The sequence below is a fragment of the Chenopodium quinoa genome, unplaced genomic scaffold (assembly GCF_001683475.1).
Source record: "Chenopodium quinoa cultivar QQ74 unplaced genomic scaffold, ASM168347v1, whole genome shotgun sequence".
NCBI classification, from domain to species: domain Eukaryota; kingdom Viridiplantae; phylum Streptophyta; class Magnoliopsida; order Caryophyllales; family Amaranthaceae; genus Chenopodium; species Chenopodium quinoa.
The window spans coordinates 3,317,587-3,333,176 of record NW_018745003.1 but is presented as its reverse complement, the minus strand read 5'-3'; the positions used below and the strand labels follow the sequence as shown (position 1 = coordinate 3,333,176).

Below are 15,590 nucleotides of genomic sequence, written 5' to 3'. Positions count from 1 at the left end.
CTTTTTATAAGGGCCCTTTTTCATTACAAGCCATAAATCCTTAACCAATCAACCAAATTCACATATTTTTACATACAAAAACTTATAAAATTTTATTTTCGTGTACTTTATAATATAGCGAAACAAAATAAGTCAATGTCAATTTCCAATTAGAAGGACACGTTTGGCATTCCAAATAAAATAAGGGCCACAACCGTTTATTTGTCCACAAAAAATCCCACATTAAAAAGCTTCATATATACAATTATCAAACGAAGCCCGTACAATGCATGGTTTATTTGTATTTTTTAAAAACAGATAATTTTTGTATTTATGTGATAAAATTTGTTAGTTTATTCGTTGTACGTATATCATTTAATATTTTTATCTTAAAATAAATTGTGAAATTCCTCTCCTTTTTATATATTTAGATAAAATTTTTAATCTCAAAAGATAATATTTTATATTTAATTAATTTAAACTTTGAAATCTCATTTGCCAATTTTACCGAATATTATTCATTTGAATTATTTAATTTTATTAGAATTTACAAATATATTATTTAATTGCGTTAAGAAACTTTAAACTTTCTAAAAAACTCGGTAAAAACTTCCCAATATGTATCCAAACACGCCTTTAACAAACTTCCCGGTATCCAAACACGTCCTTAACAAATTTTCCGCCATTGTTAAATCTTCTCTATTTTCTCTCTCCTAAACCTTTGGAATACCCCATGGGAACTGCGACTATCTCGGACGCCATGGAAGTAGCTTCTCAAGCTCCAGTTAATGGAAGCTCTGATGTTCTCTCTTCTTCTCTCTCCGTTGATACTTCTCTTCCTCTTCCCGCCATGAAACCTCGCATCATGTAACTCTTCTTTCTCTTCTTTGTTTTTCGTTTTTTCACCTGTTAAATTAGGGTTTTAATGATTGAGAAATCTTTGATTTTCTTTTTCGAGAGCTTAATAATTGAACGTTGCTGCTACTTTTGAGTAATGTAATGTGATTTCTGGAATCTGGAAGATGAAATTTAGTTTGATGTATGACTGATTAAGTATGATTTTGATTTTATTTGACTGGTAAATTGTGGTTTGATTTGATTTAATATGATTTGATTCAGAGAATTGTGTAAGGATATTTTCGAGAAATGGTCGAATTTGGATGATTCATGCTTTTCAGTAGATACTGTTGCTGGAGGCATCACCAATCTTTGTAAGTGGCAGAACTTATCTTGTTTTAGTATATACGGAATACTTACTTTTTAGCTGCTGAATTAGACTACAGTGCTAACATTTGAACTTTATTACTGTATGTGTTATTCTAAATTATTAGTAAAAATTGTAATTTCGAATTTTGAAAAATATGTATCGAGATTTATTATAAATTATTAGTATAATGACATTTCTATTTGTAAATACGGAAGTATATACAAGTATTTGTAAAGCAATTGGTCAAAGGTTGATGTGATGAATTTGAATTCTTGCCTGATAGGCTACATGTTCTGTGGAAAGAAGCTTATTTTGGAAATCTAGAAAAAAAGCTGTGAAATAGTAATGATTTGTGATTGAATCTTCAAGATACCCTTAATTATATTATGGATGGGGAGAATATGACGATTTGACAATGACACAACAATTATAAAGGGTTAATTTTAGTCATATTGTGGCATATCTCTAATTATAAGGAGTTTGGAACAAGGTTGTAAGGGGGAGTATCACACTAGATTGGCTCATTTGTTGGAGTAGATTTTGAGTTGATGCAGTGAAAGATATCCTTTTGTCTAACATTTGTTTTAGTGTTGAAGGTTACGGTCAAGGAGGAGGATGGCAATGAGGTGTCCATTACGGTTAGGTTGTATGGGCCAAACACCGACTATGTTGTCAATCGGGAGAGGGAACTACTGGTAGGTGTTGTACTATTTTCCCTTATTGCTTCTAGTGAAACTTAATTTTAGTAAGCGTTGATTGTTTAGCAGATCACTTATAGTGATGCAAAACATGAATCTAGGAACTGCAGAGTGCAGAGAGAATAAGCTGCCTTATCCGAGTTCACTTTATTTTACATAATTTCCTGATGGATTATTTGTGTACTTTGAAGCATGATGTTTATTGAATTTATAACTTGGGTGAAGGTAGCCGCAAATAAACATGGGTTAACAGTTGACAAATAAATTTTGTCTTAGTGATTTTTGGGAAGGATTTCACACTTTTCAGTATTAAGGTGCTCTTAGAGGCAGGTTTCACTACTTCGATTATAAGTATCATGGGTGTATTATATCCCTCTCTTTATAATTGTGTCCCTAGTGTCTTTTCTGTGCACTGAAGGATAAACATTTTCTGCTGGTCAAGTATTATTTTTGGGAAGTCTAATCTTACTTGGTTTGTAGGGCAAAAAACATGGAATTTTATGGGTTGTAAAATGCATCGTTTTTGTCCAATTTTGAAAAGAATTTTAGGAACAGTTTGACTTGAATGCAGCATCTATTTTGAGTTATTTTTTAGCTGATACAATTTTCTTTCATGCATTATCATACATCTCATCTTCTCTCTGGAAAAGCTACTTTGTGCTGATATGATTACTTTATCTTAAGCTCTTTTTGTTGTGTCGCATTGCATGTTCGGTAACTGATTCATTAATACATATTGGTTGTAGGCCATTAGATACCTCTCAGCTGCAGGATTTGGGGCCAAATTGCTTGCACTTTTTGGGAATGGCATGGTTCAATCTTTCATCAATGCAAGGACTCTTACACCACCAGGTATGTATCATGTCAGTTTAAGTATAGACTCCTTAATTCTCTTTAATTCTATTGCTCATTTGTATGAGCCAATTTTTGGGGATCTCTACAATTATGGTTTCTTGCACCCCAACATCTTAGAACAAAAGTGGCTTGAAAGCATACAAAGGCTCTCAACCATAGCTTACTGATTTTTCCATCATCCTGTCTACAAAAGTTTTTACTAGTTTGATGAAGAACAGGGAAAGAAGTGTAATAGTGACATAGGTTTGTACTTTGTTGAATATAGGCTCTTCTGCTACAAATCCTAACATGTTGCTGGGTGTATTGTTCCTTAAAGTTCTTTGTACTTTTGTAGGAAACAAATGGTAGATTGTGGTTCTGAATGTTAGATCTTGTCATTGTCTGGGTACCATACCAAGTTTATTTGTAGAGATTCTGGGTTTTGGTGGGCATTGGTGTATCTGTACTGCCAATTGCTTCTTCCCTTGGGTATGGGGAGATTGGAAATGCATAATGTTTATGCTTGTGTAATTAACTTTTTTCTAAATTCTCTCTCTCTCTCTCTGATATTTTTTTTTTCTTTTTTTTTTGGTTCAAATAATTGGCAGACATGAGGGATCCAAAGTTGGCAGCTATGATAGCTAGGGAGCTTAGTAAGTTTCATGAAGTGGAAATCCCTGGTTCTAAAGAGTCCCAACTGTGGATTGACTTGTCGAAGTTCTTTGAGAAAGGTTTGTTCTTGACTGGTTCACTACTAAAACTTGTTTTATACTTGATGTAGCTGGTATCCAGGCTTGTCTGCCGGTGCTCCGATGGGCAAAAAGATTAGGAAGGAACAATTTTTTCCTCTGTTGTTTTGATGTCCCTATTACTCACTTCTCTATATAATTCTTTGGCACTTAATCTTTGTGCTAATCCACGTCTAAATTGCTTTCATTTACTTCACTTTCAAGTTTCAAATATGGCTATGTTAAATTAACTATATGGAGGTCTTGAAGGGTTCATGTCAATATGACATATGCTTTCCTTGCCCTGCTTTCCCTTTCATTTTGTATAAGTAGCCTTCTCTACATCTGAAGTTTGAACTGCTCTGTTTATAACTTTATACCTTAACCCCTTCCCCCCCCCCCCCCCTCTCTCTCAAAACAGAAGTCTTAAAGTCCCTTGTTTGAAGCTGGATTGCTAGTGTATAGATTTCTGATGGAGTGGTCGCCAATTCTGGTGCACTTAGCTTTCTTGTGACATTAGCTTTTAAACCCCATGTCTAATCTTCAGCTGTTTGTTGCAGCATCTAAACTCAAATTTGACGACAATGAGAAGCAGGAGAAATATCAAACCATCTCATTTGAAGAACTTCAGAGTGAGGTTAATGAGCTTAAGGTAACCTAATCTCTCCATGTTACATTCATTAACTTGATACTTTTTTCCGAAACCCATTTAGAATTATAGTGAACCAACCTGGAGAATTTCATACAGAACAATATATGCTCCTAAAATTTTTTATATGGTCATCCACGTATGTTATATTGCAGACTATCTGCTTCATGCTTAGGATATAGATGTCTATAAACCTTTTGAGTTGCTGAAGTGAAAAATATTAAGATGTAATAAGGTGTTCTTGAAATGCAACCTGCCTATCAAAATGCTGTTCTTCATTGTTAAGGTTGACAGTCTCAACACTGTCTCATAATTAGGAAATGGGATATGTTCCTTCCCTCAGCTCAAGGCCTGTATGGAGTTTTGCTTTCATTTTGTGCATCCGATAATATTGATTAATCACTAATGGTACACTACTTTTTCTTGGAACGGCTTTGTGCACATTTGATCTTACAGGCCTAATTTACCAAAACCTTTTTTTCAACATCCACTTGTTTTATCTCCTGGTTGAATGGGTGAAGACCATGAAATAAGTAACTTAATGGAAATTTTTTGGCAGCCCAGTAGCAGATATGCTCGTTTCTCTATATTATTCATGGAATTAGTCAGAGTGGCTCCCTAATTTTCTCCGCCAATCTTTACTGGTTCTAGGTCTTTGGTCTTGTTCTCACTGAACTTTATAGGCCTTCCTGTTTTAAACAAAAGCATTTGTGCAGTTCTATGAAACTTAAATCTCTGTGCTATCATCTGATTTAGTAGATACAGATGAAGCCAAATTAGAACGAAATTTAAACCCTATTCAGCTTTTCACCTTCTTCTTCCTTATCTACCTCCTATATATTATTTGGCTTAACTATATTCTTGGCTGCTTGAAAAGGTGTAGTTATAAAAAGCTAAACATGCCAAGAGGGTCCCTCTTTCAATTGACTGACTTCGGGATTTAGTGTTGCTGGCTAGCTTCCTTTAAAGATGTGATTAAGTTTGTTTTCACATACAACTTCCATTTAAGATCTAAAATTCTGGGCTACAATGTACTCTGCCTTTTTTGAGGATTCTTTATCAATCTTAGGCTGTAACCTATTTCCTTATTTATCCATTTTCTTTTAATGTGCAAAATATTGCTAGTAATACTTTCTAGATCTATACCAGGCACTAACAGACTGTCTTGATGCCCCGGTGGTATTTTCTCATAATGACCTGCTTTCTGGGAACTTAATGTTGAACGAAGAGGAAGGTACTTAGTAATATACTCCGTATCCCAAAATATATTATATTTTATGCGCCTTATTTACTTGTTTTAATACTTTTATTTCTGATTGGCAGGGAAGCTGTACATAATAGACTTTGAGTATGGCTCCTATAATTACAGAGGTTTTGATATTGGAAATCATTTCAATGAATATGCAGGCTATGACTGCGATTACACCCTGTACGTAACATATCTGTTTTTGTAAACTACCATTAAGGCATGTAGTAGACTAGCATCTTGATGCCTTTCTATGTGGACAGCTAATATTCGAATTTGGTGTTCCTGTAGATACCCTAGCAAGGATGAACAGTACCACTTCTTCAGGCACTACTTGTGTCCAAATGCACCAGCAGAGGTATGTACAGATGGCAAGATGCCATTAGCCGTGGGTGTTTTGTGCTTCCACACATCTTGATCATCTCCTCCATGATAATTTGTATTTTTTTTATGTTTGTTTTTCTCTTTTAGTGGAATTTTTGGCATTTGCACTGCCCAAGGATGATTATGTCTCTCTAGCCTAATCTCCCCCCCCCCCCCCAAAAAAAAAAGGTATATAGGTTTTGTTATAAAATGAAATGTGCTATGTTTTCCTGTGTGCACTTCTCCCCATCTGTGTCCATGTCTTAATGCAATAGCAGTATTACCCTCATTGTTAACCTCTTTCCTTGCACCCCCCATGTTCTCTCCTATAGTCACATTTGCTCCTTTTGAGTATGCATATGGGTAGCCTTAATGGTTTCAAGGGTTTTGACTTTTGGGAGTTTAGTGAAATCTTTTGTATGCGTACTGTGCCACTTGACATGAAATATAGAAGATGAAGATATCTATCATACATCATGTAGAAAAGGTATATTATGATGCTTTCTTTCAACTTTAGTGATATTAGTGAAATTCAGCCTCCGTCAAAGAAGATTCTCTGCTTCATGTATTATCTCCACTAGAAACCAATAGTGGAGATAATCATTATTTTAGGCATTTTGTGTTGCTCCACCAGAGTCATTTTTTCGGTCCAATGTCTTATGTGGTCTGCTTAATCAATTAATCAAAGCCTTAATCCCATAAGTGGGGTCGGCTACACGAACCAAAAGTGATTATTCTGTATAGTCATCCATAAAAATCTTCCTCCATCCCTTACGGTCAAATACCTCATTCTCACGTAAATCCATATGCTTCATATCCTTCCTAACTCCTTTCCAACCAAGTCATTTTCGGTCTCCCTATGTGGTCTGCGGGGATCTGAAATTTAATCTGTCCTGTCTCATTGCAGCACATGAAACAGACATTTGTTTCAAAAGCAGGCTTTTCATGGTGGTTATGGAAAGTGGTTAGGGTTTTAATGTAAGGAAATGAAAGGAAAGTTCTTGAGGATCTTGAACAGTAGTGTTCCCATGTTCTCTTCTTTTAGGAGTATAGGTTCTCTGATTGAAACTACTGAAATGGTAGGCAAAAGACCTGAATATATTGACACCAGATGCAGTCAGAGTCTGCTAGTTGATATAGAAATTATCAGATGGCTGTTGTGAAACCTATTTATTGAAAGATATGCTGAACATGCAGTGCCACAATTTTCAGAACAAACCCACAAATAAATTACGTCCTTTGTTTTGGGCATAAATTTGTCCACTCTTTTCATTCCTTCTAGTTCTTGCTTCTATCCATTTAAATCAGTTCCTTTGAATTATTTCATATTTCACTTTATCTTTTTATGGCTAGAAAAAATCTCTCTTCTACCCTCCTCTACTCCACCACATGGTTCCACCTATTATATTTTTAAATATTACCCACATCTCTAAACAACTTTCATTTTCCTACCAAAAAAAATAGAATAAGGGACTCACTTTCCCTGTACTTCCTCATTTTGTTGGTTTTAGTTGCAATAGTAATAGGGAAGAACTAAAGGAAACAGAAAGAGCATTTCATTTATCTAATATCACCCACCATTTCCGTTTCTTTGTTTATTTAAAGGAGAACTTCCTAGTTAAATGTAAGTATTCTATTTTGATCTTTCTCAGAAAGAACTACAATTTGAACATGATTAGCATTTTTATATGGTTCTTTTATTGCTATAGGTACCTGACTGTGATCTAGAAGCACTTTATGTTGAGGCAAATGCTTTCATGTTAGCTTCGCATTTGAGTTGGGCATTATGGGCTCTGATACAGGTATTTTAATGCAAAGGCACCTACTGGAAGATTCATTGGAACTTTTATATTTTCTATTAATTCCTCCTTGTTAATTAATGGACAGGCAAAGATGTCTCCTATCGACTTTGATTATCTCAGTTACTTCTTCCTGCGGTACAACGAATACAAAAAGCAGAAAGAAGATGTCTTCTCTTCAGCAAAATCTTACCTCAGCAAGTCTCAGGCCTAGATTGTGTACAGGTGCTGTATTCTTTTATGTTCTGAGTTGGTATGGTCAGCTCAATGTGTGCTTCAGGGAGAAGTTCCTGAGAGTTCCGCTTGCAGGTCACTCAATATTAATGTAGTGCAGCAACAGAAGCCTTGAATTCTCAGCTGTTAGTGTGTTTTTTGGCTATTCTTTTCCAAAGTTGTCTTTTCTCAATTTCCCCCCTCCTGCGTCTCTCACCCTGTTTGAAGATGTTCTTTCTAGCCAGGTAACGAAGTGCTGAAGGTATTTTTCAAGCACCTAGAGGGTATATGGGGTTGTATGGTTTGGTCTTGTACTGTGTTGTAGAACATTATATACAAAGATGAATAATGTACGTGTCTCTGGTTTTGTTGTAACATTGGTTTATCATAATAATTAATAAATGAGGCTGATTCAATTCTCCCCCTTGAAATGCTCCTGGTACCTGGTTGTCTGGTTTTTAAAATCTTAGCACCACTTCTTGTAACGTTCCCAGGAACTGAGATTTTTCTGGATCTGATTCCCGAAAACCTGTACTTTTGTGTCTGTTTCAACAAATAAGTTTACCAGTTTGATTTTTGTGGCTAACTACTGCTATTATGGAGTATTTAACTATTTACAGAAAATGTCTGCGTTAACGAGTTGAAGATGTGGTTGAAACATCCTTGTGTGTCAGCCACAAACTACAGCAGCTATTTTGTTTACGAACTCTTTTAGGTAGTTGTAATCCTGGAATGCTCTTGTTCCTTTCTAGCCTGATGTAGCACGATGATTATCATAATTATTTAACTATAAACAGCAATTCAATCGTTGCAATAACTAATTGGAAGTTTGTTTCAAAAATGTTGGTCCATCCAGGATTAGAAGAAAATCACATTGTACAGGATATGACATGATCTTACAAATTATTCATGTATAATAGTTGAATTATTTGTCATCTCTCCATCATTTGATTAACCTGTTTTAAAAATGGATTGTTTAAGCTATGTTTAGTTCACCTTATTTAAAAGTTATAATGCTAATCAAGATCATTCAATCGTAACATGCACCAAATCATTGCATCAAAATGTTAAGTTTGTGATCAATAACTTTCATAATAACATCTTCTACAAGGCATAAACCATGAAGAGCATGATTCACTATATAAGCTATGTGCAATAGACAGAAGATCTATTTGGTGCTGAGCTACAATATAATAAAAACACAACGCTAATAGGCTACATTACTCGCTCTAATATAGCAATACTAAGGCACATCATGTGCCTAAAAGTTGCTACATCAAAAGTCGCCATAAACACAACACAAAATTCCTATTACCGTTTCTTTTTTGTATACCCTAGTTTCAAGCTTGAAGAACCTGACAATGGACAATATGGCTTTTTAGTCGCTTCCTACCAGCAATACTTGACCAGATATTCGACATCATAGTTTTGAACTGACCTTTCCCTGTGATTGTTTCCCACAGGTCATCAGCAGTTGCTGAACTTCCTGCATGCTCAGATCTTGAGACATCTACCAAAGAAATACTCATGTTATTACGTACAATACTTAACTTCCCATTAAGAGGAACAAGGGCTGCTGCCTCCAAACCCTTGGAGTTTCCCAGATGAACTCTACTATCGATATGTTTACTCCAGGAATCACTCGCCTCATCATATACCCTAAGTTTACATCCATCTTTGCAGTCCAAGGCATAGAGCTTCCCGTTCAAAGAAGCACTGGGATTCCTCCAACCTGCAACCATTCCATCATAAATTGGACACCAGCTGTTAGATTCTGGGTGATATACTTCACTTAAAACTTGACGATGTGACCCAAGCCCTTTTAAGAACCACTTTCCTTCATAAACAACTCCGATGAAAGGCACCATTGCTGTACTCATATCAGAGATTATGGACCACCTATTCTTGTTAGGGTCATAAACTTCAGCTGATCTCAAGGAACGGTGTATACCCTCATTCTCTCCACCTGCTACATACAGACAGTTGTTAATGACACATGCACCAAAGAAATGTCTACGGCGTAACATATCTGGAGCTCGATGCCATTTATTTGTTCGGGCACTATAAAATACAACACGTCTCATTGAGCCCTTAAGGGGATGCCTGCCTCCAAAGAGGTATAAATGACAGCCACTAAGAACTGCGCATCCAAATCCTAAAGCTTCAGAGAACTCTTTGGGAACAGGTGGAAGGGGTTGCCAGAGTTGGTAGGCAGGGTCAAATGCATGCCATGATATTTTACCATCTCGATCTCTCTTAATGACATATACCCATTCTTCTGCAATTCCTAGACTCTTCCTTAATGAATAAAAGAAGTTGCCAGCAAGAAGACGGTACCATCTTTTGCAGACTAATCGGAGGTTTCGGTGCTCTACTCTAGGAACCCTAATTAAGCAAGCAATGGCCAGATCATCAGGGAGGCCTGGAAGGAGAGGAGACTGACTGCGACTTCTGTCACCACGTGAAGGCTTCTGCCGTGTAGGATGAATGGAAGGCTTGATGTCAGGTTGAAGACACAACCTTGTTCCAGGGACATATTTCTTTGCTCCAGCTACAGATTTTAAACCAGCATCTACTCTACACAAGCATGCTGTTGTATCAACCTGCAACAAGATAATTTTTCTGATTGTTATAAATTAAGATCATCTGTTCTTATTCATTCTTACCATTCAGCATACATACATAAATTCCCTAGCATATTCTTAAGCAATTCTCCACTATATCCGGCAAGAAAAGAGAATATGATCCATCTATTATAGTAAACTTCAAGACTAGACTTGGCATCACAATAATCAACTAGAGATTTATATAAAGGAGACATTTTAGCAATACTTATTCTGCTTAATGCTAATCATGTTACTGAATGCAAATATAATTGAAAGTCAAAGATCAGACTCAAGATGAAAGTAATTAAGTAATCAATCATGCCAACCTGAACAAGAGTTGTTCCTGATTTTGGTTCTTGTGCCATCATTAGAGTTTAGCAAGAACTGAGCATACTGCGTAAAACAAAGCGCTCACTTGTATAACACTTATTCAGGCCCACCATTGATGTGTTTACCCCCTCAGAAAAATTCAACCTAAAACCACTTCCCTTATCTAATCATTGAATGATAAACACAGCATGACCATCTCAATTACTCTATGATTGAATCTTCTAAATCGAGATTCAAAATGAACTTCTATGTCCGAATTAGTACCACTATTGACTGACAATATGATTGACAATCTTACTCAACAATTAATTTCAAAATTTCCTTTCCCTCACTCAACTGGCATCCAGTATTGACTACTCGACTTGGTATGAATCCCCAGCTTGAATACCTTTCCATAATGATCAGTTTTTGACTTGTTGACTTGCCAAGAGTTAACTAAGAATGTTCAGCACCCCCCGCCCCCCACCCCTACTCCACGTAAAATACACGGTAACATTCAATATTGATTAGTCTCACACACATGTACAACAAAACTGCAACTCTCCTTTCCCTACCACCCCGCGTAAATTGCTAACACTCCTTTCCTCACCACCTCGCGTAAAGAATACATTAATTTCCGATAAAAAATAGTTTCACACACATGAACAATTAAACTGCTAACTTTCACTTTCCCACCCAGTCACCCCTTCACCAAATAAATAAATAAAAATACAAATAAATTAGAATAAATAAATGAATAAAATCATCCATAATGTAGATCTACACTATGAAAGATTGAAACTTCTTAGCATTTGAACAAGCACTGCAACTTAAAATTAACCAGCAAAATTCATATAAACAAGAAATTCACCAAAACATTACCTATCATAAAATTGACTAGAATATGCAGGACAAAACAACTTACCAAAGGAGGTTGAATAAATTTATTATCCATTTCTCATTCATCACCAATTTCTCCTCAATTGTTCAAAATTTTCCAGTCCCTGCAAAAAGTAATTACACCAAATTACATATAAGTGATATTACAATGTTCATAGCATTTTAACATCAAAAGTTCAACAGAATAATTTAAAATGTAATCTTTACAGCACGAAATTCAAAAGAAAAAAGGTTTAAATTACCCACAAATTAGGTCATTGAAGCTGACAATTCTTTCACTTCTTGAAATTCAATGGCAAGGCAAAAAACCCATAAAAACAAATTTCCCCCTAAGTTTTTACCAAAATTGGTAACAAACTAAGCATAATCAGCTCATAATCTATAAAACCCATTTCCAAAATAATAAACCCACATCACAAAAAATATCAAACTTCCACTTTAAAAGCTTTCGATTATATAAAAAATTCTGAATTACCCCCCAAGTAAAGATTGAATTTTTTTGAATTTTTTTTTAAAATGCAAGCAACAAAGGTGAAAATAAAGGTTTTTTTTTTGTGAAATTAATCAATGAGTGAGAAGAAACCCAGAAAAAAAGATGCAATTAAACAAGAAAAACAATGTTTGGAAATTAGAAACTTATAAAAAAAGATGATGAAATGAGGCCTCAAATCGGCTAAACCTAAACCACTATGAAGTATTAAAGGGTGTTTTTAATGGGTATGATGCCAAATTTTTTGGGTGGGTAAGTTTATCAGAGCAAAACCCCAAGAACTACTCGGTGGAATAATTTGTGTAAGCTTTGGAAGTTTGCTGTTTGTTTGAAATTGAGGAGAGAGAAAATGAACTCTACTCCCAAAAAAACAAAGAAAAAAAATTGAAAGAGTAAACAAAAAAAAAAAAGGTCAAATGGGAGAGAGTATATATTATTTTTAGGCTTAATTTATTTTTTGATAAAAATATTTAATTATGTAAATACACCAAATTACTTGCTTACAAATTACATGCACCAAGAATGGATGAAGATTTCAAGAAAAAGGTGAAAAAGTTGAGATTCACATAACTTCAAATCCAACAAGATGCTTTTGATTGTTTATGTGGGCCATTCCATTATGTTTTGACTTGCCTATTCCACAAATGGTATGTTGGCATATGAGCAATTTAGATCTTGGCAAGTAGTGCTTCCAAATTTTAAATTTGAGGAGTATGACTATATGAGTAATAATCTACTAGTATAATCCTAAATTGGTTGTCAAACACTTTTTCCACAATCTTAATAAATATGATTTCAATTAGAAAATTCACAATTGTGTAGTCAAAAGGAAAATAATACATGACATTAACACGTAATATTGTCATGTAAATCTGAACTGATACTATATGAATAAAAATATTATGTTTAATTGGTAGATTCAAGTCTCAAAGACACTTAATTAAGAAAAATAGGTTTTTTCAAAAGAAAATAAAAAGAACAGGTAAATGAAATTGTAATCCTCCTATTTTTCTACCGTATTGTTTATAATTCTCTCTAGTGTAATCTTACACTCTCCTACACTCTTATACAATTTTGAGTGTAACATTACATTTGTGCGTATAATGTTTTGCATCAATTACTTTATATACAACTCTATTTATAATTAGTGAAGAAATCCATACAATATAAAAAATAATTAAAAATGCAAACAAAATTTCATTGCAATCTAATTCAATTCTTTAAAGATTTTTTAACACTAACCACTACTTATTTTTTTCTTTTTTTTTTTTAAACAAACACTAATCCACTATAGACATATATAGTAAGTGGGATTTGTTTGCCTTTTATTCTTCCTTTTTTCCCTGTTTTAAAAAGAGGTAAGAATCTTTCCTATTTAAGGTTTTAGTACATAGTAACACATGAGAAAGAAAGAGCCCGCCATTCATCATTCTTAATGCATTAGTCCTAAAAACGTATTTTGATTGATACAAATCATTTTATCAAAAAATTCAAGTAAAAAAAGTAGAGTGTAAAAATGAGTAAGAATTCCACCTTAGGACAAAAGATAGAGAGAAAAATCATTAAAAATGATCGTCCTATAATTAATACTTAATTTGAAACAGGTAAAAAAAGATTAAATTTGCAATTAATTTGAAATGAATAGAGTAATTTTTATTTGCATTTAACAAGTCCAATAACTCCATTTTCACTAGAAATCTATAATCATGGGTTGTAGCTTGTAATGATATGGGTTGTAGCTTGTAATGATCAAATGGGTCCCCTAATTAATGATGATCAAATGTAATTATGTGAGGCCAATTTTAAAGTTTAATTTTACTTTCATACTTGTATATGTTGTTATAATTGGTCCTTAAATTATTCTTGATTTCTTATCACATATAGAAATTACTTTAATATTCTCCATTTTTTTTGCATTTTTGTTTCCTAATTGTTTCAGGATTGAAGCTACGAAAAAAATTAAAAAAAAAAACAAAAAACAAAAAACAAAAAAACAAACCCTGATTTACCTTATGATAAAACTTACCCCTATTTCATTTTTAGGGTATTAGTAATTGATAAACTTTATAGCTTGTATTGCCACATCATATGCTCAACCTACAACATTTTCTAGCTAATTTTTGCTCCAATGATTAGCTTCTTGTCATCCGATCACGTTAATCTTCATGTATAAAATGTATATAGTTATATGTTTCTACAATGTCCGTAAAAAATCTTCCTAGTATTATTACTTAGCTTTAAACGGATAAATTTACACCCAACTCATGTAACGTAGACTTCTCTATTAACTTTATTCCTCCATATTTTTACCATACCCTACAAACATCATTAATTTCTAACAAATACACAATTTGTATGTAGGAGTAATTTTATTTTATTTTATTTATTTTTTGAAATTATTAGAAACCTTTCACTAGATCAACTGTGTCCGTCAACTGCTTTGGCCAACACAAATTCATCATAATAAAAGCTAATAAATTCTTTATAAAATTGCAATCAAATCTCTCAGAACAACCATTAGAGTTACTCTACGTTAAAAATTAAAATTAGTTAGAAAATTATTTAAAAACACTTGATATTATGATTGCTAACATTTTCAAGAAAAAGTATGTTGCTTTATTTGGAAGAGGTTTCCTAGCAACTTGCAAGGTGGGGGAACCAAAGATGGTTGCGATTATGGTTTGATATAGACTGCTCATTTTTAGTGGGGTTCACAAGCTTCACATCAACATTTTTCACTTTTTATTTTTTAAGATAGAAATTATATATACGAAGTACATTAAATTGAAATCAAATTAAAAATAAAAAGCCAACATTTCAGGGAGTTTGTTTTGTTGTTGTGGGGTTTCTCAGATACTTATGATAAACTTGTAGATTAGATGAATGAAGCAATTTACTTACAAGTATAAAAAGGAAGATTTGATAAACTTGTTGATAAGAATGTGAGGCAAATTAAACTATTTATATTCGACGATGATGCTTTATGTTAACCGACCCTAAATCATTTTAGGATTAAGTCTTTATTGTTGTTGTAAACTTGTTATGTATTTTTGATAAACTTGTTGGTAATACTGTAAGGCAAACTACATACAAGGGGGGGAAAGGAAGCAAAGATTAGCTTAGAGATGATATGAGATGATATAGCTCGTAAATTACTAGAGCTTAATTTGGTCAAAACTCGACTTGAGATATAAACTTGACAAGCCACTTATTGAATCCTGAATGACCCAGGCCAAGTAAAATCTAATAATGAGATATTTTTTTTCAAGGTTAAATAATACTCCCTATGTTCCTAATTTTTGCCCTATTCTAAATAGGATTTTGCTAACGAACGTCCTCGGGGCGTTAGATAAGCATTTAAAATATTTCCTAAAATAGTATTAATTTGGGAACGCATGCCAAAATCACGAGTCAATTGGTGTAATTAATGTTCATTTTTAATTAATGTTCATTTTAATTTAATATTTTTACTTTTAGTTATCTTATCCAACGCCCTCGGGGCGTTCCTTAGCTTTTGCCTTCTAAATAATTGGGCCAAACTTTAAAATATTTTACTTAAATTCTCATTA

General features: G+C 33.9%; 2 protein-coding genes across 3 annotated transcripts; one reads left to right on the top strand and one right to left on the bottom strand.

The window, feature by feature from the left end:
- Positions 1–572: 572 nt before the first annotated feature.
- On the top strand, positions 573–8,147 carry LOC110707929 (probable ethanolamine kinase). Its single transcript, XM_021886013.1, has 11 exons — positions 573–846; positions 1,099–1,190; positions 1,775–1,881; positions 2,631–2,736; positions 3,327–3,449; positions 4,007–4,098; positions 5,245–5,329; positions 5,419–5,524; positions 5,633–5,699; positions 7,414–7,506; positions 7,592–8,147. The coding sequence occupies exons 1-11, from the start codon at positions 713–715 to the stop codon at positions 7,715–7,717; spliced, it is 1,131 nt and encodes a 376-aa protein (XP_021741705.1). The 5' UTR covers positions 573–712; the 3' UTR covers positions 7,718–8,147.
- Positions 8,148–8,770: 623 nt separating this feature from the next.
- On the bottom strand, positions 8,771–12,432 carry LOC110707928 (F-box/kelch-repeat protein At1g55270-like). Of its 2 annotated transcripts, none has more exons than XM_021886012.1 (3): positions 11,774–12,432; positions 11,557–11,635; positions 8,771–10,319 (listed from the first exon to the last, which is right to left on the bottom strand). In XM_021886012.1, the coding sequence occupies exons 2-3, from the start codon at positions 11,584–11,586 to the stop codon at positions 9,057–9,059; spliced, it is 1,293 nt and encodes a 430-aa protein (XP_021741704.1). In that variant the 5' UTR covers positions 11,587–11,635; positions 11,774–12,432; the 3' UTR covers positions 8,771–9,056. The 2 variants fall into 2 exon arrangements, with proteins under 2 accessions (XP_021741704.1, XP_021741703.1); XM_021886011.1 differs by having other exon boundaries at positions 11,778–12,432.
- Between the last annotated feature and the right edge of the window lie 3,158 nt (positions 12,433–15,590).